At 39.5% G+C, this 22,453-nt stretch overlaps 1 protein-coding gene across 1 annotated transcript; it reads right to left on the minus strand.

Moving 5' to 3' along the window:
* Nucleotides 1-1,918: 1,918 nt before the first annotated feature.
* Nucleotides 1,919-22,453, minus strand: LOC145999373 (uncharacterized). Its single transcript, XM_083136318.1, has 2 exons — nucleotides 22,292-22,453; nucleotides 1,919-2,794 (listed from the first exon to the last, which is right to left on the minus strand). The coding sequence occupies exon 2, from the start codon at nucleotides 2,773-2,775 to the stop codon at nucleotides 2,296-2,298; it is 480 nt and encodes a 159-aa protein (XP_082992444.1). The 5' UTR covers nucleotides 2,776-2,794; nucleotides 22,292-22,453; the 3' UTR covers nucleotides 1,919-2,295.

The following is a 22,453-nucleotide window of genomic DNA, read 5'->3' on the forward strand; positions in this document are numbered from 1 at the left end:
AAGTTTACTTTACTTTAGGTTGCCACCCCTTTCTAAAGTCATTTACACCTTTATATAAATCTCTGATATTTTTATTTTTGCTGTTTGTTTCAATTTCGTTAATTTTGGTTTTCAAGTAATCTCTTTTTTTACTTTTAAATGTGCGGTTAACTTCTCGCTTTATTCTATTATAATTGTTTAGATTTGTATCATCAGAGTTATTTAACCACCTAAGTCTAGCCTGATTTCTTATTTCTATTAGATTATGACATTCATATCAAACCATGGCTTACTTTTTCTCGGTTTATGGTATCCTATACTTTCTTTAGCTGCTGATTCTATTGCATTACGTATGTGCTCCCAATTCTTATTTACGTCTGTTTCATTTATATTTTCATCATCACTTAAATCCTGCAAAACATCAAATCTATTTGACAGTTTAATTTGGTAATCTTTCTTAATTCTTTCATCAGTAAACTTTCCTGTATCAAATTTTAGAACTAAATTTTTTTAAGTAAAAAGAAAGAATGACATTATAATTTGGAAATGAATTACACAAGACTCACCTGAATAATATTCTGCCTTCCATTTCGGCGAATTCTACTACAACTGGTGAATACTTTTAAAACTCCAGGTGAATGTACCTGTACAGTCAACGGCAAACGTAATAGTAGGCGAATTGTCCACCATTTTCATTCAGATTATTTCCCACAATATGATGATCATGAATCTTAAATGCCAATAAACAGAGGACATCTGCGTTGCATCAACAAAATCCTATTCCTTAAAAAACAGGATGTAGATGAGAAAAGAAACAATACCGATGGACAATTTGCCTGCTATAGCCTATCTTTGGCGTTGACTGGACGTCTATATGGATACATTTAGACAAATACAATACGATACTACTATATAAAATATCAGTGGTGCCAACTTTTGAAAAACGTTGAGTAAGTTCATCTCCATGGCTTGCTTTATAAATGTACAGTGACCAGCAAAACAAATGTGCCTAAATTCTGAAATGCTCGCTTCCCTGAAAGGTGGTGTGTGTGTTGCCTAACTATACGGCGATAAATGTATATTCATAGCAAATTTTCAATGCAACTTCTACCACGCTTTCATGGAAGCCAGTATTTCAGCATCTAGGTATCCCATTCTTATTGACCGGTGACTGTACACAGTGGCGTGCCCAAGGGGGGTTGATGGGGTTATAACCCCCTCTTTGGCCCAGTATTCCTATAAAAAGATCGTCAAAAGTAGGAAAATATGACAAAATGAGAGCAGACTACCAAGAAAAAGTATACATAACCCCTCCCTTTCGAAAATCCTGGGCACGCCACTGACTGTACAAAAATAACTAGATCGAACCTTCGACTCCACTCCCTCTTACATAATCATTACATTATATTTCATAACATTGAGATGACTACAAGTAGTGTGAATAATACATAACACTGAAAATATCAAATTCAAAATCTACCCTAAATAAAGATTTTTAAAGAATTTTGATTTAAGTATCACTTAAATGGTCAGGAAGATGTGTAGTGTAGTGTAGCCTAGCATGAATTATTATAAAATAATTATAAATTATAAATTTATAAGCTTACCACGATAGCAAATATAATAATGATAAAAGTTAAACTATTATGTAAGCTAAAAGTTCCACTAAACCATATAAGTTGGCACCACTGAACCATGTAAGTTGGCACCACTGAACCATGTAAGTTGGCACCACTGAACCATGTAAGTTGGCACCACTGAACCATGTAAGTTGGCACCACTGAACCATGTAAGTTGGCACCACTGAACCATGTAAGTTGGCACCACTGAACCATGTAAGTTGGCACCACTGAACCATGTAAGTTGGCACCACTGTAATTTTTTTTTTTACCAATACGGGATGTTTATACAAATTTCTGGCCAGTAACTTACGACTTCGTTTTGTTTTTATCTCATATTTATTTACTTATAAAGGTTAAATATTTCTTCATACATAGCTATGACAATATATAAATACTTTATGAATCACACGTAGCATTTGTGTAAGAATGTCACAAGTGACTACACATAGATCTTTACAAAATCTTTCTCCAATGATACAAAATGGTACACTGCCAAAAATAAAATAAAAATGTAGACATTTAGAAAACTAGTCCTTAATATGTTGATCACTTGTTATATGAGGTTAAAAAATGTTCGAGAATACAAAATATATAGAAAACATGTAAACAAAAATATCAACTTCTGTTAAAATTGTGTTTTATACTGGTAAATGCACAATGGATGTAAGAAATTTCAGTCTCGCACACTGGTTTTTTACATGTTTTCATAACCGTAAGCAAAGGCATCGAACTCGACAGGGGTGTGAGGTGACCTGCGTTCGTAGAACGGGATAAAGTAGTCCGCGGATTCGTACCCGTAACCTTGATTCTCGTGGTTGTACACCGCCCTGGTATCGTAAGGTCCTCGTACTTTGCCAGCCCTGAAAAAGTTCATGGAAGGAATGCTGCTGTTCTCGTAGCTTTCGGAATGAGGCTTCTTTGCTCGTTTCATCTCTTTGGCCCATTTCATCTTCTTCAGTAGCGTGAAGTCTTTGGGGATGGCGCCGGTTTCTGCTGTGGGCGGTCCTGTACGAACGGGATCTTGCGTTGAGGGAGAGATTGTTTCGTTGTCTGCCTCCTCCGTGAAGCGCTTTTGGTTGTAAAACATCTGCCCGGTGACTTGGTCGTTCTGGGGTAGCGTGCGCGTGGAGCTCCTCTCTCGGTAGGGTTTATGGGGAGTGACGTAGTGGGCCATTCTGCTGTGACGTCACCACCTACAAAAGAACAAACACTATGTTATCATGTAGCTTAGTCCAGGCATTATATTTTCTGGCACGTTTAGCTAATTACGATGATTAGATGAAACTGATCGTTAATTTGAATCTTTTACGTCGCCTTTCTGCCACGTTTGTCTAATCGCGACGATGAGAATGGACAGGACACAATACCAGTCCCAGAGAGGATATACTGGCTGCGAGTGCAGACGCCAGAGCCTCGTTAGTCTGCAACAATGCAGTCCAGGGTGTAGTACATACAGAGGCGTCTCGTGAACGCATTCTGCGCATGCGTCAATTGTGGGGAAAAGGACAGCTTGCTCTGCGACGACATTCATGAGCATTTCTACATTCTAATTTCTTCATATAAGAGAAGTATTTATTTTACACGAGAGCTCTGAACTAAGCTTATGTTACATTTCTTGGATCTGAAGTGACGCATGCGTCAATTGTGGGAAAAGAATTATTACTTTCTTTCACTTCAGATCCAAGAAATGTAATAGAAGCTTAGTTGAGCGCTCTCGTGTAAAATAAATACTTCTATATGAAGAAATTAGAATGTAGAAATGCTCATGAATGTCGTAGCCAGATGCCTGCACAAGACCTGGAGCAGACCCGTTCGCGAGACATCGCTCCTGAAATGCCATGCAACCTGCGCAACATCCTCGCTTGAGCAGCTTGTATGTGCCCACCTGCCCAGATCGTTCCTGGCAGGCATTGTAGACCCGCCGGGTACCCGCAGTCTTACGATACCTAGTAGGTCTCAGTTCGTTCTTTCCATCAACTGCAGACCCCTCCCTCTGCATGACGTAGTTGCTTCGAGTAGAAACTGCACCGGGCCCACACCGTTCTGCAGTGTTGCCAACTGCAATAGATTTTCACTACTTAAAAAGGGAACTCAAAGCTTCGTAAGCCACATCACCAATGAAATGAGATTTACGAATGTTGCTACCCCCCCCCCACACACACATTGAAATAGGTTTTCCGTGGCACAGGATCCATAAGTATATGTCGTAAATAACCAATATACGTATATATAGTGATATAGGGCAGGACTGAAACATGTCACGTTCGACGCTGAGGTCGCGAGTCAAACAACACACTGTTCTACTGCGAACACCAGGGCCGTAGCCAGCCAGGGGCATTGCCGTTACCCTCGTTTGGGGGGGAGGGGCAAGTACTTGGATAAACGTAACAACAATTACAATAATAGTAATAAAGTAGCATGAAAGGCATTATTATCCTCATAAATCACGCAAAAAGGGGGCAGAAGTCGGTTCTCACGAATTTGTGTTGAAACAGAGGATTTGAAATATTTTTTTCAACACGTCAATTTCACATTAGTTAATAATGGAAAACAAGCACACAAACTATTTTTGAAAGAAAGAAAGTGCATGATAAATGCATTCCGAATGTACATACATATGGCATGTAAAATTTCCATCTACAATATTTTCTTTTCACATGGAGCGACGTATTACATAATTAATTCATCCAGCTCGTAACAAACCAACATTAATAGCAAATAATATCACGGGCCGCCATAGCATTCTCTGTTTTAAAACTTTTCTCACTTAGATCGTTCGGCGCTCAGGGCCGACTCCCGCTACCCCTTTGCTACGGCATTGAACTTGATGAGACTTGTACTTTAATGTTTGACCCCCACCCTGACCCCTCCGCTAGACAATTTCCGTCCAAGGTTGTGAGCAATGCACCCTGCCCCCTCTGGTTGCGCCATTGCGTGCCTGGTTAAGGCACCATGCAATGAAAAACAATTAGTTTTCAGTGAGGAGATTTTTGTTTGCTCGATCATTCATTTAGATAAATGAAACTGTAATATTGCGTGCATTTCCTGGCAATAAGATAAAAACTGCTTACGCTGAACTGAAATCGCTAAGTATATAAATTCTCCTTGGAGAAGAAGCTCCTCCTAGGACTTCGTAGGATTTAGTAGCTACGTAAGTAGGCAACACTGGCTGCAGCCATCCACGTGGTGATGAAACACCTGGAGCGACACGCTGCCGGAGGGCTGTTTCCTTCCAGCAGGTTTTGCAGGCGCCCGGGTCTTGTTGAATGCCCAGGTACCTTGTAAGCGCAGAGCGCCTTGAAGAGCAAGAACCCGGGTAAAGACGCAAGTCGACTCGTTGCCGTGGGCAGGCGAGCAGGTAAACCTGTTATCGCGTGCAAGCGGGCAGTGGGTAGGTAAAAGGCAGACTATGCTGGCTCGTAGCAGAGCAAGCTGTCCTTTTTCCCACAATTGACGCATGCGCATCATGCACCACATGCGTTCACGAGAAGTTTGAGTACATACATTTAAGCAAGGTTGACAATTTAGTATTTTCTGAAAAGGACACTCCTTATACAAATTGACGAGCGGATCTCCTTGACGGAGTGGTTAGTCGGGGGTTCGAATCCAGGCCTGAGCATGAGCGTTCTTTGTCAGTGTCCTTTAACCAGTTTGATCATATCGCTCATCAACGTCGCGATTAGCCCAAAGTGTCAGAAAAGAGACGCTAAATAACAATTAAATCTAATTGGACGCCACAGCAGAAGCCCCACGGGGCCTCTTAGTCTGCAGTCCAGGGAGTACTGCGTAGATGTGAGTAACACTTTGATGCCTTCGAAAAGGTCACTCCTTACACCTCCGTAAAATTGAAGGGACAATACGCAAGGCAAGGTTGATTTTCACGATAGGGTGCAAGTTGAAGAAATTTCAGCGTATTTTTCAATGAACTCCAACAACGGCAATGCACTCCCAACTGTACACTCACGTGCACAATTAACACCAGGCGAATTGTTCTACATTTTTAACGAATGTAAGCGTATTTAGTAATGAGCAGTGGTGGTGAATTTCATCGTTAGTGAGTTTGTTTCTTAATTCCCGAATCTTGCATAGTGGGAAACAACATGAATGAGCGTGGTGAGGAATTTATTTGCATCAGACCATACAGAGATCACAAGCTCTAGTAAACTATAGCATGTAATTGTGAAAATTTCTCGTCAGATTTTACGTTTGAATGATGTTCAGAATTAGACACCGAAGTGCGAAGTATCAAGGACTTACGCCTGTACTAAATACGTACATTTAGAATCTCAACTTTCGTAAACTGACCTCTCATTTGAAATTTTGTCAGTGAAAACATTGACAATCTACTCACGAATAGTGGCCCCATATCATACATGTATCATACTGTTAAACATCGCGGGGTATAAGGGATGATATTTTCGTATAGCAGTCTATTGTCAAACTCACTTTCACCCTGGACTGTATATTTGCAAACTAACAGTTAATCCTCAACAATGCAATTAGCCAAAAGTGCCAGAGAAGCGAAATAAAATAAAGCAAATCGACAAGAAACATTGTTATTATTAGTAAATGACGTTTATCACAAGTACATAATCAATTGCTTTAACTCATACTTAACAGGTGTGTGGTTTCTCTGTTCAGTTTTTAGTTTGTTTATTTTACCATTTTATATAAACGTGAGGGGGACAGGCAAATCGCCTTCATAAAGTGTCTACCAATTTGAACGTCAGAACTTTGAAAGTGTGATATGGCAACACTGACTGGAATGACGAGATGGAACTGACATCCGTGTGCAGTAGTCTGTGGCAAGTTATCATTGAGAGATACACAATGCAACAACGCATAGAAATTATTCAAATTTATTATCAAAATTAGTGTTCAATTCGACAGACATTTCGTGCATTGAGAGGAATTTCATCATCTTTTCCGAGGAAGCACATTTTTCTCTTCATGGCTACGTCGACGAACAGAACTGTAGGATTTGGGCAGATGAAAATCCGCAAGTGATTCTGGACGTACCCCTCCATCCTAATAAAGTGACTGTGGTGTGGTTTTTGTGCCAATGGCGTGATTGGGCCTTATTTTTTTGAGAACCAACATGGAAATCACGTGACTCAATGGGGAGCGATACAGATGGTGCAGTTTTTGTGGCCTAAACTGGCAAATCTTGACATCAACAATGTGTTTTTCCAACAGGACGGTGCAACTTGCCACACAAACAATGAAATTATTGCAGGAAAAGTTCCCCGGACGAGTTCTGTCCAGAAAGGCTGTGAACTGGCCACCAAGATCATGTGACCTAACCCCCCCCCCCCCTTGGATTCTTTTCTATGGGGTTATGTCAAATCTAAGGTCTATGAGATTAAGCCACGCACAGTTCGTGACCTGAAACGGAACATCGAACGAACCATTGAGGCTATACCGCTCAATATGTGTGCAGACGTCAGGGACGGCGACGGGTGGGCAAGCGCCCACCCAATCAAATTCACTAAGTACATATACTTAGAGATATGTGAATGTTGCAATAAGTGTATTCTGGTGTTCATTACATGTACTAATGAATATTATCTATACTAGAAATGTTCACATTTCATCCCATAAAAAGCGGATTTAACTTTGTCATAGAAAGCAATAGGAATTACCAGAGATCTCGAAACAAGAAGATTGTGACCAATTGAATACTTTAATGATTAGAAGCAGCTAGTGGGCTTAGGAGGCGCAAAATTATGCAGGGTATGGTCAAGATAAGATCAGGATTTAGGATGAGCTTGAGGGCTGCAGCTCCGGGCCTTCACTGGGGAAAAACTGCTTTGAAAAGCACCACTTAAAGAAAAATAGGTACTTCAGACGTCATAAAAATGTAGAAATACGTATAACTAACCACCTCATGTAGCTTGGCGAAAAGTTTTAAACTGTGGAGGGGATTGGGGTGGGGTCTTTGTGTTGTAAGCTCCGGGTCTTCACGTATATATATATATATATATATATATATATATATATATATATATATATATATATATATATATATAAATCCCGGCCTGCGTATGATTCAAATAATCTCCAACAAGTAAAAACCTCAGCGTTGTATCCTCCCTCAACACAATTTATTTCAAGTTTTGAATGAGGTCTACATTGAAAATCTAAAAATATCTCATATCATTACAATTTCTATATTTATATTTTACATACCTGTCATTTTCAAATATCTACATGGTATACAAAATAAATTTGTATTAGTTCTAATAAATACTTATAAGTAGCAATGACAATAGCCACTACAATACCGAGGTATATTAATTTTGATGTAACAGTTATGTGGGTTTGGAAAAAGCAACAGAATTATTGAATTGATAAAGGCTGGCTAATTCTATTTAGAAATCCTAGTTCAACACATAAATTTTGCCTGTCAGTTACGAAATCATGCGATTTTTCTTGTGATTAACTTACGTAGAATTAAAAGAAGAAATGGTTGGAAGGAAAGCTTCGTTTCGAGGGCGTCAGAGAACTAATCAATCACGATGAGAATACTTTAAACTTTAGAAGCATCCGAGGTTTAGCCGAATAGGTCAACAGAATCTGTAGATGCAGATGAAGTAAAGAAAAGGTTATGTCACGAAGTATACATAAGAACATTTTGTTTATTTGTTTTTAGGTCGAATTTTATGCTCAGATAGGCTAATCGGGACTAAACCTACAGTTTAAAGTGGAGTCCGAACCAGTGTGCAATGTGCTTCCACCAGGGGAGGGGGCAGTAGAAACCAGAACCTTCTCATTATAAGGCGACAGCGTTATGCCATTGGAGAAAAAATATACAGAAGAACTCGCAGGGAACGTGTTATATTTCAACCATAAAAGATGCGTTCACAGGGTGGCTACAAACAAGCAGAAATGAAATTCCCTGACTTTTCCAGGACAAATTTACATTTTTCCCTGACAATTACAAACTAAACTAAATCGATGTTTTTGCAAATGGAATAATAAACTCTTACAGATCCAGGTATGGATCGACCCCGGGTGTCTCGCATGGTAGTCAGACGCCCTAACGACTGCTCCATTATTTCTCGCTCGACAAATGCCGATGGTGCGTACTTAGCTTGGTAATTCAAAACTCTTCTCACGCTACAAATACTGAAGATGCGACAATGAGGTTCAATGGTGATTAGATGAAACTGACGGGGGGGGGGGGGGGACAAATACACACAGACATTGAAAATACAATCCCCCACAAATTATTTTGACTGCTTCCAGGAATCGGAGACTCATTCGCCTGCAATATTAAAGTTTCCAGGGTATACTGCGCAGGATAGAGGTTGACATTTGAGTTCTTTCGAAAAGGTCACGTCATGCAACACAAGTAGTCTGTGAAAAAGAGATTAATTACGGGGTATGGTAATCAGTTTTGATGAATTCCTTGTGTCCAAAATCACATTCTACAAAATGTAAACTATTTGTTACCTCAGTGCATGTGTTATTTCTCCCGCATGAGTAACAAAGGTTTACTTCAGAAAACGAATAACAACTTAGCTAACAGATTTTTCTTCATTATTACATATGGGCAATGTTGTCAAAATAGCCTTTCATAAGCTTGGTGATACTTTATGCAGAATGAAAAAGAGAATTGGTGTGCGTTTACATTCCCAAAAATACATTAATTTCAATCCAAATATCCAGTGGAGGCGGTTAGGAGGAGCGAGGGGGGAGATCCCTCCCCCGCCACATTTTGCCACTTGTTGCACCCGCACTATGGCCACTTAATGCTAAGACTTTTCTACCAAAAAAGTAAACTGTCCCCAAGTTTTGGCACCCAATAGCCGTTACTGTAAACATTCAGATGTCATAAAAATAATATGATCAGGAACATGCATTTAAATTACGAAAAAGTAATTTAATCCTTCACCATTGGCTACCATCACAATTTCTATCACTGTCGCCTAATATATGTAAAGTGGGGTAGGTATGTGCCTTGTATTTTTGCACTTTAAGAACAAAATGTGACTCAACCAATTCACATTTATTTCACTAAATTGACATGAAGGAAAGAATGTGATTAGAATGTATGGCTGCGCACACACAAACACTTACCTTGAAATAATTGTGTCCATCGGAGACAAAGAAGTGGAAAAAGATGCGAGAATAGATTAGAAAAGGAAGAGGAAAGACTCCAGACACACATACGTGTACATGTGATGTGTGTGTGGATGGCAGTTGAGAGAAACATTTGAAGAATGGAACGAGAGAAAGTGAAAGGGAGAAAGAGGTAACAAGTTCAGAAAGATATAAGAAGGCATTAAGGTGTAAAACATAAAATGAAAGGAAAAAAGTGAAGGGAAATCTTACATGCATATACAGTAGTGTCTCGTTTATCCGACCTTCGCTTATCAGACATATCACAGGAAAAAAAATCATCAATCGGCAACAAGAACTGTCCCGCCTAACAGCGATTTTTTTCCAGTCAACTTGTGAATGCAGTTTCATTTCTTGCTCTCTGATTGGCTGTTGGAAAGTTACGGTGCTGTAATTGTGAGAATGTCTTATTTCCTATTTTTAGCGCAAATTTGCTGCTTTCTAATCTAATCTAACCTAACGTACAGCGCAAACAAGATATTCTCACAATCACAGCACCGTAACTTTCCAACAGCCAATCAGAGAGCAAGAATGAAACCGCATTCACAAGTTGACTGGGAAAAAAATGAGCCGCCCGCCTACACTATGACTCATGTGTCTGTCATTCTCTACTCAAGTGCAGTGATTACTGTATTAGGTTCGTAATGTGTAAAGCTTAATAGGTTTTTTCTTAACACCTCCCTATTATCCGACATTTTCGCTTATCCGACGTTCTGCCGGCCAGTTTATGTCTGATAAGCGAGACTACTATATATATATTATATGACCTTACATTTATATCTGCTTACCCTAATCTATCAATATACAGCTTCTGCCCACCCAGTCGAAAAATTCCGGCGCCGCTCCAGGCAGACGTGCTGCAAAATTGGACATTCAGAATCCCCTCCACCCACCGAAGCAGAGGAGGACATTTGAACGACATATTGTTCAAAACAATGCCATTGTTTGCTCTTCAAAATAAAATAAAATATATGTGATTATCACTTGTGGTTTCCATTCTAATTTTAAAGATCTGACGTTCAAATTGGTAGACCCTATATATTTCAATACAAGATTCTCGTCAACAGCTTGAAGTAGTTCAAAGACTTCGCGAGAGAGGACGCCACGGAGCAAAAGCGCTCAGAGCCATCTATGGTGATAATGAGAACTACATGAACGTTCTCTGCGTCGATTTCAAGTGTAGAACACCCGAATATGTATACCCTTCAAAATGGTAACGAACATTTTATGTATCCACATTTTTTGGCCATTTTCTACATTAAGAAAAATTATTTTAGCTTATGAAACTAGTTCATATGAGAAATTCTGCTTTGAAAAGGGCCTAAAAATTAAAACTGGATTTACTTCAACGTCGCAAATTACAAAAACAAAAATAGCAGTCTGACAACTTGCCCTAGAAGTTAAATTGTACAGGGGAAGTTCTTGATGATTTTTGCCCCGGTCCTCCATATATATTACATGCGCAGTGGCGTGACCAGCATTTTCGAAAGGAGGGGGTTGCGTATCCTTTTTTCTTTTAGTAGTCAGCCTTTATTTTGCCATATTTTTTCTGCCTTTGACGTTCTTTTTTTTTTTTTAATACTGGTCCGAACGGGTACCCCCTTGGGTACGCCACTGAGGGTGCAAGTTCAAATATCAGCAAAAGGAGGCCGGCGTATTGGCCAAAAATATGACCAAATTTTGCTAAAAATATATGGTACAGCTGAAAATATATTTGCATGCATTTTCACTGCTTTGAACAAATTAAAAAGCCAACTGCACGTGAACACTCCAAAAATCCTCGTCTAAGGAGGGCTGGTTAGGTGGTATTGAACATTTGTCTCAACGTATGAAAAAGTGTCATTCATCCCTACATATACAGGGTGGGCACAAAGTCGCTTTCCCCAATAAATACAATCATACTAATTTTGGGGAAAGCGACTTTGTGCCCACCCTGGATATACCTTGTAACTTATCTCATTTTTTAAAACAATGAGTAAGTCAAATACTTTTATATATAAATTAATATCTTTATAGTTACTTCTTTGCGCGTTTCAACAGCATTGAACAAAATTATGCACTGCATATTTTACGAGCAAATGTTTCAGAATCTAGTAATTATTTCAAGTACAAGGGGTTACTCTGAATTGATTTACCTCTAAATTTTCATATTTAAGGGTACGCGTCTGACTACCATGCTAAAGGTCCCGGGTTCGATCCCCGGCCGGTTCAAATCCGGGAACTTTTCTAACGGTGGAAGCGGCTCCGGCGCCTACCCAGCGTCGAATAACATGGGTACCTGGGGGAAACCCTGGGGGGTAAAGGCAGTCAGGGGCGTGATGCTGATCACATCACCCCCACTCACGACCGGATCAAGAAAGTGTGGGGCGTTACCCCCACACCCCCTATACGCCTTCATGGCGTGGTGCTATGCACAGGGGAACACTTTACTTTTTTTTTACTTACTTTACGATGCTTATACTGTTGTTTAATGACAATTATTGTTCAATTTAGATTGTCAGTAAGTACAAGCAACACGATCTACGAGTTACAATATCTCGTATAAACTAACCGTTAAAGTCACAAACTTTAAGGAATGGTTACTAAATTTCAGAAACATTATTCCGTAGCAGGAGATATTATTTTTCTCACAAATTGGCGCAGGATAAATTCACGGAACATGATCAGGAGCTATTACATAGGTAGTAACAAGTATGTATTTAGAATATTCTCTAGACTTTAGGAAGTTCTTTTATATAACGTAGCTTTTTTATCTGTACCTTCGCTTCCCCATTAGACAGAAATCTGCAACTTTGATGTCATCAGAATTTATTTCACACCTGCGTCAAAGGTCAACAGGTCCCAAGTTTTTTAAACTAAGTGGAGTTTTATTTGCTTCGGCCAGAGGTGGAATGTACTGTATGCACTATGATTGAATATTGTGCATTCTTTCTTGTGTGATATAATTATCTGAATCATCAAAAGTAGTATGGAATGTGTAGTAAGGGATTATGTCAGTAGCAGTCAATTAACACTTCAAGAGATGTTTTAGAAGATATGAAAAACCTAGTATTTGATATTTCTAAATTTTATATTAACCCAATAACCCCCACCTCCCCCACATAATTTACCTTCATTTAATACCGTTAAACTTAAGGCGAGGAGATACAATTACGCACCAATTGTGCATTTACTGTATTTCAGTATCGCCCGAATGGGCACTGCTACTAAAACAAACCCTGGGTGTATCCAAGAGTATGAATTTCTCTCCATGTTGCAAGTGCAAACATTTTGTTATGTTGATTATTAAGCTGGACACGATGTTTGAAAAATATGATGAATAATAATTTTCGGAATCCCATGTAATCCTTACGGGGAATCAACTTCAACATCAAGTTACGGCTAATCAAATGGAAGTTTCGACTTTTCCGCTGGTGAAATTCATCTTCAAACTGCTCTCTTCTTATATTTTTCTATTCCATGGGAAGTTTTATATTCACAAGAGAATGAATCAAATCATACTCCCATATGATCAATGCTTTTTCCCTTGCCTCCTGGCAGTGTTGCCAAACAAAACTGACTCTCATGGAGCTAGATTTACGATGGCTGGATAAAGTGCCTTCTAGGGTAATGTTAGTTGTCAAAGGGGTGGGGCACTGCTATTATCGTTAACTCTAAATTGATGACAATTTATTCTTAATTTTCTACATCTAGATCCGGCGGCATCGCCCATCTCAATAATCCACCGATGGTGGTATGAAATCGAAAGTAAAGAATTCCCTGACGACAATATTATGTCAATTTCACGTCGAACATTGCGCTATAAAGAAGTAGCTGGGGAGATAAAGAGAGAGTGGGGCGACGCAGCCAATATAACAATATCACGTCATGTGCAAAATGTATAATTATGACGAAAGGTGGTCTATGTGGGTCGGAACCAGAGATAGCATCATAGTGGGGCACGGGGGTTGGCCTCCCCTGTTCACAGCCGAACGAGTGCACGAAAGATTGATTGATTGATTTAGTTTATTTTACTTCGCGTTTTGTGCCTCTTGGCTAATTTGCGAAGATTGGGATGAGTGATGAAATTGATGAATGGACATTCCCAAACAACCAAGCCCAAGCGGGATTCGAACCCGGGACCCTTGGCGTCGCAGCGCGATGTGCTAACCACTCGGCCACAGGGTCCGGCTAGAGTGCACGAAAGAGCCAGATCTGGCTCCAAGAGAGCTAAGTTGGCACACTGCCATGGACGAAGGGCTTGGGAAGACTCCCGTGGAAATTGTATCGCATGCCCTTAAGAAAAATTGACCTCGTTTACAAGCCCCCTGGAGATCAATTCTAGCTGGGGATTAAACAGTATCTGCAACGTAGTTACCTTTTGAGTAAAGTGTCCTCCAGGTTTCTCTCCACTTAGACTAAAAATAGTAGCAGAAGTGGGTCTTAAAAGCTAAATATGGCAGCTTGCATGTAAATTGCATCATTCACGCTCCGAGGAGTGACACAAAACTGTCAAGTTTTCGATGACGCCATCTTTGTTGAGGCTTCTCTTTTGTACATGTTGACAACCGTGGAAAAGAGCTTCGACAGTAGAGCCAAAACATGGCCGCCACCTAGTTTCCAATCAGACATCGGCCGTGACCAGAAAAGCTTCAAGTTGGCTTGCAAGTCTTCAATAGTAGAAGGCCTAGGGGAGAGGAGTACAGCAAAATTCTCTTGCAAGATTTTTCAAGAACAAGTCTTATCTTGTTATACGCGCACGCTCGTGTAATGTTTTTTACTTTTGTTGTCCAAGGGTGGCTGCAAGATATGTCGAGATGGTCACGTGCAGTATCGCATTGGTAAATTACTCAGTGTCAGGCACGTAACCAGGGGGGGCTAGGAGGGCTGAAGCCCTCGCCCCATAAATCCTGCAAATATCTGATTTAAATAGAGGGCCATTCCACGAAAAGTGGTTCTACTCCTTGTCAATAACAAAATGAATATGGAAATATATTTTTTTTAATTGCATTAAGGATTACATGTTTCTGAATACATATAATTCACAGCCTATACAGTGACGGCACCAGCCGGAAATAAGTGAGGGGCTACAGATTTCTGAGTAAAATTCTCGGGGGGCTAACTAATACCGGCTAAAATATACTTACTTCATACTTTTAGGGTATAATTTTACCGCTTGCATATTTTACAATCAGAACTCAAGATAAATCAATGAGATGTTGCATTTTCTTCCATCATATACAAAAGTACTTTAAGGCACGAATCTTTCATGTCAAATAAAATTCAATAATTATATTCTTTCTTTTCCTAAGGCATTATTGAGTGGAATAATATCAGAGTCTTACTATTCATGTGAAGAGTACAAAATACACCATCGAAACTACACTCATTACATTATCAACTCGCTGGATATACGTATCAATACTACACGTAACACTATTTCTAGGTAAACAGTGTGACTAACTTGTTGCTAAATGAGAAAATGAGCCACAGCAAGCAACTACGATAAGATACGTCTGTTTTTATGAGCAGCCACAACCTTTTTTAAAATCCAAACATTTCGCAAGCTCTTCAAAGGACAGAACAGATAGAGCACTCAACCTCTAGTCACCAATTAGATTTCGGTTTGTTGCAAGCAACCTTTGAACATTTCAGTAACACAAATATTATATAGTTCGTAAAAAGAAATTTTGAATGCTTCAATCATTGCAAGCAGCTGCTGAAGGCCTTCCATTGTGCATTCTAGTGTGACATGACTCTAAACTGTCCAAATCACAAGAGTAGGGAACGTATAAAGATTGTAGCTTTTCATGCTTCAGAAAAGTGGCACTAACTTAATAAAGTAGGCATCAAATAAGCGAAAACACCCTTGAATAGAAACTGTACTAATGATACCATTTTCTCTTCCATAATGAAATATCTTACTTTTCTTGTTCAACGACTGGAATTCAGAACTTACGGCTAAAAATGGGGAGGATGTGAGGAATATCGTCCACTTAGGATGTGCCACTCTCCAGGAAGAAAATTATTTTCACTACAAATCCACCTCCACTACGAGACAAATATATTGACATAAAATGAAGGAATATATGAAGTTGCCACTCTTGCACTGGGCATTTTGGTTAGAGAAGTGACTGCTGAAAATTATAATTTTATTTCCGAATATATTATGCTCCGAATATTGATCAGAATTGGATCAATAGTTTTACGAGAGGTGCTTCAAAGATTGATTCTTCTGCATGGAATGAAATTTGGCCACTTTGACGGTACTACAAATAATAATTAATTAGCATGTAGGCCTAGGCCTGTGAAGAATGAAATTGCCCAAGCGTGCTGATTTTTGCATCGTATGTAAAACTGTTTACTCGATTGGATTTGTTTTAAGATCCACTATATAGGTCTACACAGAAGCTAATTGGGACGAGACCTACAGCTTATAGTGGAATCCGAGCCACTTAATGATATGTGCCTCCACCGGGGATCGAACCCGGGACCCCTTAATTTCAAGGCAGCAGTATTGTTGCTAGCTAACCTGGGCGGGAAGGTCCAATTTTAATATTTCCAATTCTTAACATTTAAGAATTAGTTACTTTGTGCACTGATTTCTTAACGTCCAGTTTCTCCTTCTTGAATATTTGCAACGATAAGGATAGATATAACGATGAAAACAATGAGAGAACATCGATAACACTCATACCATTGTCTGTACTCGAATGAGGAACTAACAAACAGAAAAGAACATTGACGGCTCTTTAGATGTTGAACGTTGTTCTACTTAAAAAAAATCATTTTACCCATCTGTTCGATTTATACAGAAATATAGCAATATGATTTATGGAGCCTAATAATGTACACGTTTAGCTGCATATGCCAACAATTAAAGAACAATCTCACAGCCACTGAATACGTCGTCCACCTACGAGGCAGGTAACAGATTTCGTAGCAAGTTCGGCTGGCACTCGTGATTGGCCAATTACGTAGTATCAAATGGTAGCCACTGCTATCTAGGCATATCTGCATATACCCCCCTCCCCTTGATTTTATAACACATCGTATAAAGAGTAACTTTGCGATCTAACCGAACTAGAAAATGTACTTGAACATTGTACTTTGCCTCAGTGGAATTTTAATAATGGAAAATGTAAACCTAACTTTTTAAGTAAGACTTGAAGCTTTCCTGCCGACGAATTATGAATAGATTCTCTCGGGCTGTCGACCAGGTGAGTTGCGGAAAAGATTCCAAGCTTTCGAGAGCTAACGTCACTCTCATCTTCTGGGTTGAAGTGCAGTCCTCATCTCTAGGAAGCTATCAACTCGCGGCAAGCCACGGCACCTAGCGACCTGTTGAGTGAAATGAGTCAAGGCAAAATGGATAATATACCTTTTCCCACTCCGACAAAAATAGGCAATATTTAGGCTCGAGAGTTCAAATGAACTAACCGATCTCTAACTACGCACTGATAATGATCAGGCTGGAAAGTTCATACGAACTAACCGATCAGAACTAAAAGTCGTAGATAATGGTTGTTGAAGTGCAGTTCTGAGCGTCAACCCGGTGTATATACGTTCGTGGAGGGGGATCCCGGTGAAAATGGCGGACCAATCGGGTGTCGTGTCTGCTGCGTGCGCGCTTCTGGTTAACTAACGCTAACCAAGCTGGGTCTTGTTCGAGCCCCGTGTCGCGATTAAGATTATCTTTTTTCTTCGTGAATGGCTATTCGCGATTAAAATTATCAAGTAAGCGCTAGTGTCGCTTTTAATATGGCCGCTCTACGTAGGATAGATCTTTGTTTACATTCAGTAGTAGTAAGTATTGCAGCGTGTTGTCATGGCTGGTATGGAAGAAACGTTTAAATTACGCGTAACTCATCCTTGGGGTTGCGTAGTAGGCCTCTGATCTTCGGAGGTGGTTTGTGAATGGTTTTTATGTTATGTTTCTTTAGAATCCGGCGTATAACTCCGGAGAGATTTCCGGTGTAAGGCAGGATGGCTATCTTCTGGTCAGCTTTGTCCGGGTTCCCTGGAGTGTCCTTGTTCCCTGATGTACTGGTCTTAACCGAAGCGCGCACGCTACCGACACGCCACCAGATTGGTCCGCCATCTTCACCGGGATCCACCCTCCACGAACGTATATACACCGGGTTGACGCTCAGAACTGCACTTCAACTCTTAACTTTTTAAGTTTTCGGTCAAAATGCATCTACCTTTGGGGGGGGGGGGGCAGGCCGGTTTTGGGTAGTGTTGCCCACGAGACGAGACTTTGGCCTGTCTCGTCTCGTGGAAATGCTGTCTCGTCTCGAAAATATTAGTTTGTCTCATGACACATGGTCAGTCTCGTCTCGAGTTTTTAAAAGCCTGTCCCGTCTCGTCCCGTGGACAACACTAGTTTTGGGAGCTTCAGCCCCCCTAGCCCCCCTGATTCACAGACAAAAAGTAAACATTTACTACTTTTAAAGCATCACACGTAACCAGGCTTGTACCCAGGATTTTTTTTGAGGGAGGAGGCAGTTCCGAAAATGTTTATATATACTTAATGTCACTCAAAGTTCGCCACTCTAGAAACACACTTTTCAAGGGACACAAACATTTTATGGAAATAAAAAAAATAGCACAACAATGCTAATGTCTTAAAGCATCTAAAAATATATATATATTGCAAGAAACATGATTCCCTTTCTCGTACAAAAATAAAAAAAGAAGTGAAGAGCTGTACGTTTTGGGTGGCAAAACTGGAGGGCAGGGACAATTTGCTTTGTCTTGGCAGAAAAGTGAGTTCTTGCTAATCGGGACTGGACAGAGTTGAAAGTGGGATCCGAGTCACTAAGTGCCTCCACCGCGTCAAGGTAGGCAAGGCTTAGCATTAAGAGGCCATAGTGCGGCGGCAAAAGCAGGGGAAAAGTGAGGGCAACTGCACCCATGCACCCTAATCGCCGACAGTGCTGGTAGCCTTGCATCAATGGTTTTAAAACAAACTACTCAATATTGCAAACTGCCTCTACACAACAAAAACATTCATTTATGCAAGGGCAACAATGAAATTTTTACAAATTTGAAAAATCGTTCATGTTATTTTCGTGGCTTATAGGTTCACATTCAAACATTTCATGGTTCTAGGGGGTGCCATGGGCCCCTCACACTTTTGTTAATGATTTTCATGTGTTAAGCGTATGCCATCATACTCTAGTTTTCTTCATTTCTTAGCAAGCACCACAAAGTACTTCATAATTCTACAAAATCAATTCATTATGAATATTTTAATTCAATCTCATGTCTAGAACCTTAAATTTTATGCGTAAAAAATGTCGCTGGAATGTTCCTATAGTTGTAATTAATTTTACTTCCTTAGCAGAATTAAACAACTTTTATAATAAGTTGCAATATACTGAGAAATTAATCTTCAAGGCCTCTACCCTTTTTCGCCTTTAGATGGTGGCTGCTGATAAGGGATGAGCCCCTCCCCCCGAAATAAAATTCTGGCTAAGGGCCTGCTCAGTGCTGATGTACAGTGGGATCCATGAGTATTATCGTGCAAATTATCCATCACCATGTTCGTGCACTTTATTTGTCCCAATAAGAGCTTCAAGAATTAAAACAAAACTCAAAACAAGCTGTTGCCAACTTCTGCACCAGCATACATAATAATTCATCGCTTAAAAACACACAGGATGTGAGAGACAAATTAATGAAAATAGTCATGGACAATTTGCACGGTAAAACTCATGGATCCCACTGTACGAGGAACACGCGCACTTCACACAATCATTTTATCGTGGATTTCTTATGAGGTGATTGACTGATTTACTAATCAAGAGATCGCGGGTTCGATACACGGTGAAGGCACATAGTGGTTTGGATCTAACTATAAAATGTAGATCCAGTCCCGATTAGCCTTTCTGTGTGTGAAGTGACCTTAAAAAAACAATTATGATTTTGCTATATTTGACAGCTTTTCTGCCACTTTGGCTAATCGCGAATTTTAGGTTGCAAATTGTGATTAAGATGAAGAGATTGAATGGATAATCACACGAATATTAAAAAAAAAGAGTAAAGAAATTAAAATAAATAACATTTGTCCAAACACAGGGAGGGGGAAAGAATCTAGTTAAAAATAAACTATTTTGGAATGTTACTTTATTCTAAATAAGCATGGTCGTTAATAACATAACTCCCGCAGTGCTGCGTTGGAGGGGGTAGAGGCCGTGACAGTTTCATTTCTATTTTTTATAATAAGGTGTTCCTAATCAGAATCGATAATTTTTCATAAAATATTTTACGACAAACTATAGAACATTTATCGCCGCAAACAGAAAATGTTAATCAGTGGACACGTAGAAAGTAAATCACAAGTGAAGGGGGGAAAAAACTTATTAGGTCAATAATTGGGGCCGTTTACCCACTGTACCCCTAGAGAATTATGTTGATTTTTTCTAATTGGTAGATTTCGATGTTTCACATAATATAAAATTTGTTCCAGTGCGCGGAAGACACACATAACGAAGATATTAATCCCAAAGTGTGGTCCGCGTAAGTAAAAATCTGCCAAAACAGTTTGTATGCACTCAAATAACGAAAGAACACGTCATACATTGCTATCAGCTCCAAACCTAACGACGTAAAAGCTACTGTTGTGGCATGTCGTGTTAGGTGCTATGTTCACTTGCACGAAGCCTACATCACGGGTAAGATAACATGCTAAAGTAACTGACGAACTTTGCTTCTCAACACATTTCAGCGAGCAAAATACAACTGAAAACATTCATAACCAACGTAATATTCATAAACCATGCAAAATATTTCATTTTCTTAGGGATACAGAGGGTCAAGGGTACCGATTCAATAATTCACACACTTATTGATAACGTGATCGAAACGTGGACGACAGACAAGAAAATGCCCTGGCAAGACCTCTCCCCATTCACTCACTTCTATACCTACTTATTTTATGACAGAGTTTCATCAAAGTTTTCTGAAATGGTGCTGCTACTGCGCAATTGTTTCATGCTAATGAAGTGAAATGTTTTAAAAATATTGAAGTGGTCCTGAATTACAGAAAAGGAAGAAAAATCAAATATACCAGGGTTGTTAAAGGTACAGGAATTTTAAATAAATTCAATTCCGGTCCAGGAGAAAAAATCAGCAACCGTAAATGGGTTCTGGACCGTAGAGAGCCATTTTATCTGTAAGCATTTCAATTCGGTACAGGAACCTTTTTACTAGATCAAATTTAAATTCTATCCAGGAACCTTTTTTTCCAATTAAACAAAATGCAACTTGGATCGAATTAAAATCGTGCGAGAAAAAATGTTCCCGTCCTGTTACGGAACAAAATAGATCCCATTAGAATGCATAGATTTCAGGATCCTTAATAATCCTAGGGTTGTTAATTTCCAGGAATTGTACATAAATTCAATTCCCGTACGGAAGAGAAAATCAGCAAGTGTAAATATGTTTTAGGCCGTAAAGAACCTTTTTATGTATAAAGTGCTTCAATTCGATCCAGAAACCTTTTTTTCCCGGGATGAATTTAAATACGATCAATGAAACAATATCGCAACTTGGACAGAATTTAAAATGTGTGAAAAAAAATGTTCCGATCCTGCAGGGGAACCCATTAGAATTTATGGACCTTTAACAACTTACACATTTTTCATTTGTGTAGGTGTGAAATAATGGAGGGGACGCAGAGCCTGGCAGGCTACTGCAAATACGTGAGAGACAGTGATATACAGAAAAAGGAGTCTCACGCACACACTAAAACCCCATTTCGCCGATATGAAGAAAGGATTCCACTTTTTACAACGATGTTGAAATTTTACATTTGTAATATTCATTTATCATTATCATTACTCTAGGCTAAATTGTGTGGCGTAGAAGAAGAGAGAGTCATGTCCTGTCCACGGTATGAATCTATAGAAACTTAAAGACATTGCAGCGAGTTGTGCTAACCACGGTCAGGATTGGCAGACAACTACATAACGTATTTCTAGTCAAAACCCACTGAATTGTCGTATTGTGATAAGAATATGTGATCAGAAACCATTTAGAATATACGATCAGTTATATCACAATAGGTTATTCTGCCCTAAAATAGATAAGTGTGCTAGTTTGTTCCGGTCAAGTTGCAATTCAATTTCCATGACGTTTAGGCTTTTACAGTTCCACCTATAAATTACTTATTTCAACTCCTCCCTCGCCAGCATATGTACATTGTATTATTGCATTTGTTCCGAAACTTCATTCAAGATACTAATATTCCCAGCCTTATTAATGATCTTGCCTTTGCCCTTGAACACGTATGTTTAAGTAATTTCTCGCTACTGTGGTTACTTTAAAAAGTCTTGAAAACGAAGTGCAAGTTCTATCGTATTTGTGCTTTGTTTTTTGTTACATTTAGCGCACTTTTGAACCTCAATCGTTGTACTCATTAACCACAAGATTAACATCCATCACATCAACCAACGGAAGCATTTCGTACGCAATCCAAAGAGATATTTGTTAGCTTCATTTCACGTAATGCAGACACTGCTTACAAATTTCAGCAAACGATATGTTGTAAGATACATTAAGCAAGCAATAAAGTGACTTACCCTATATAACACCTGTGACGAACAGCACTCGACTATCACTTCAACATGCGCTCTAAGCAACGTCCAGCTGTCTATTGCCCGCTGTCTGCAGTGGTCGATCTCTTTCCTGATTGGCTATGATATCTACCCAGAAATCACAGGGAGTTTGCGATTTCCTTGATA

This window comes from Lepisma saccharinum, chromosome 15 (genome assembly GCF_977018435.1).
Source record: "Lepisma saccharinum chromosome 15, izLepSacc3.1, whole genome shotgun sequence".
NCBI lineage: Eukaryota > Metazoa > Arthropoda > Insecta > Zygentoma > Lepismatidae > Lepisma > Lepisma saccharinum.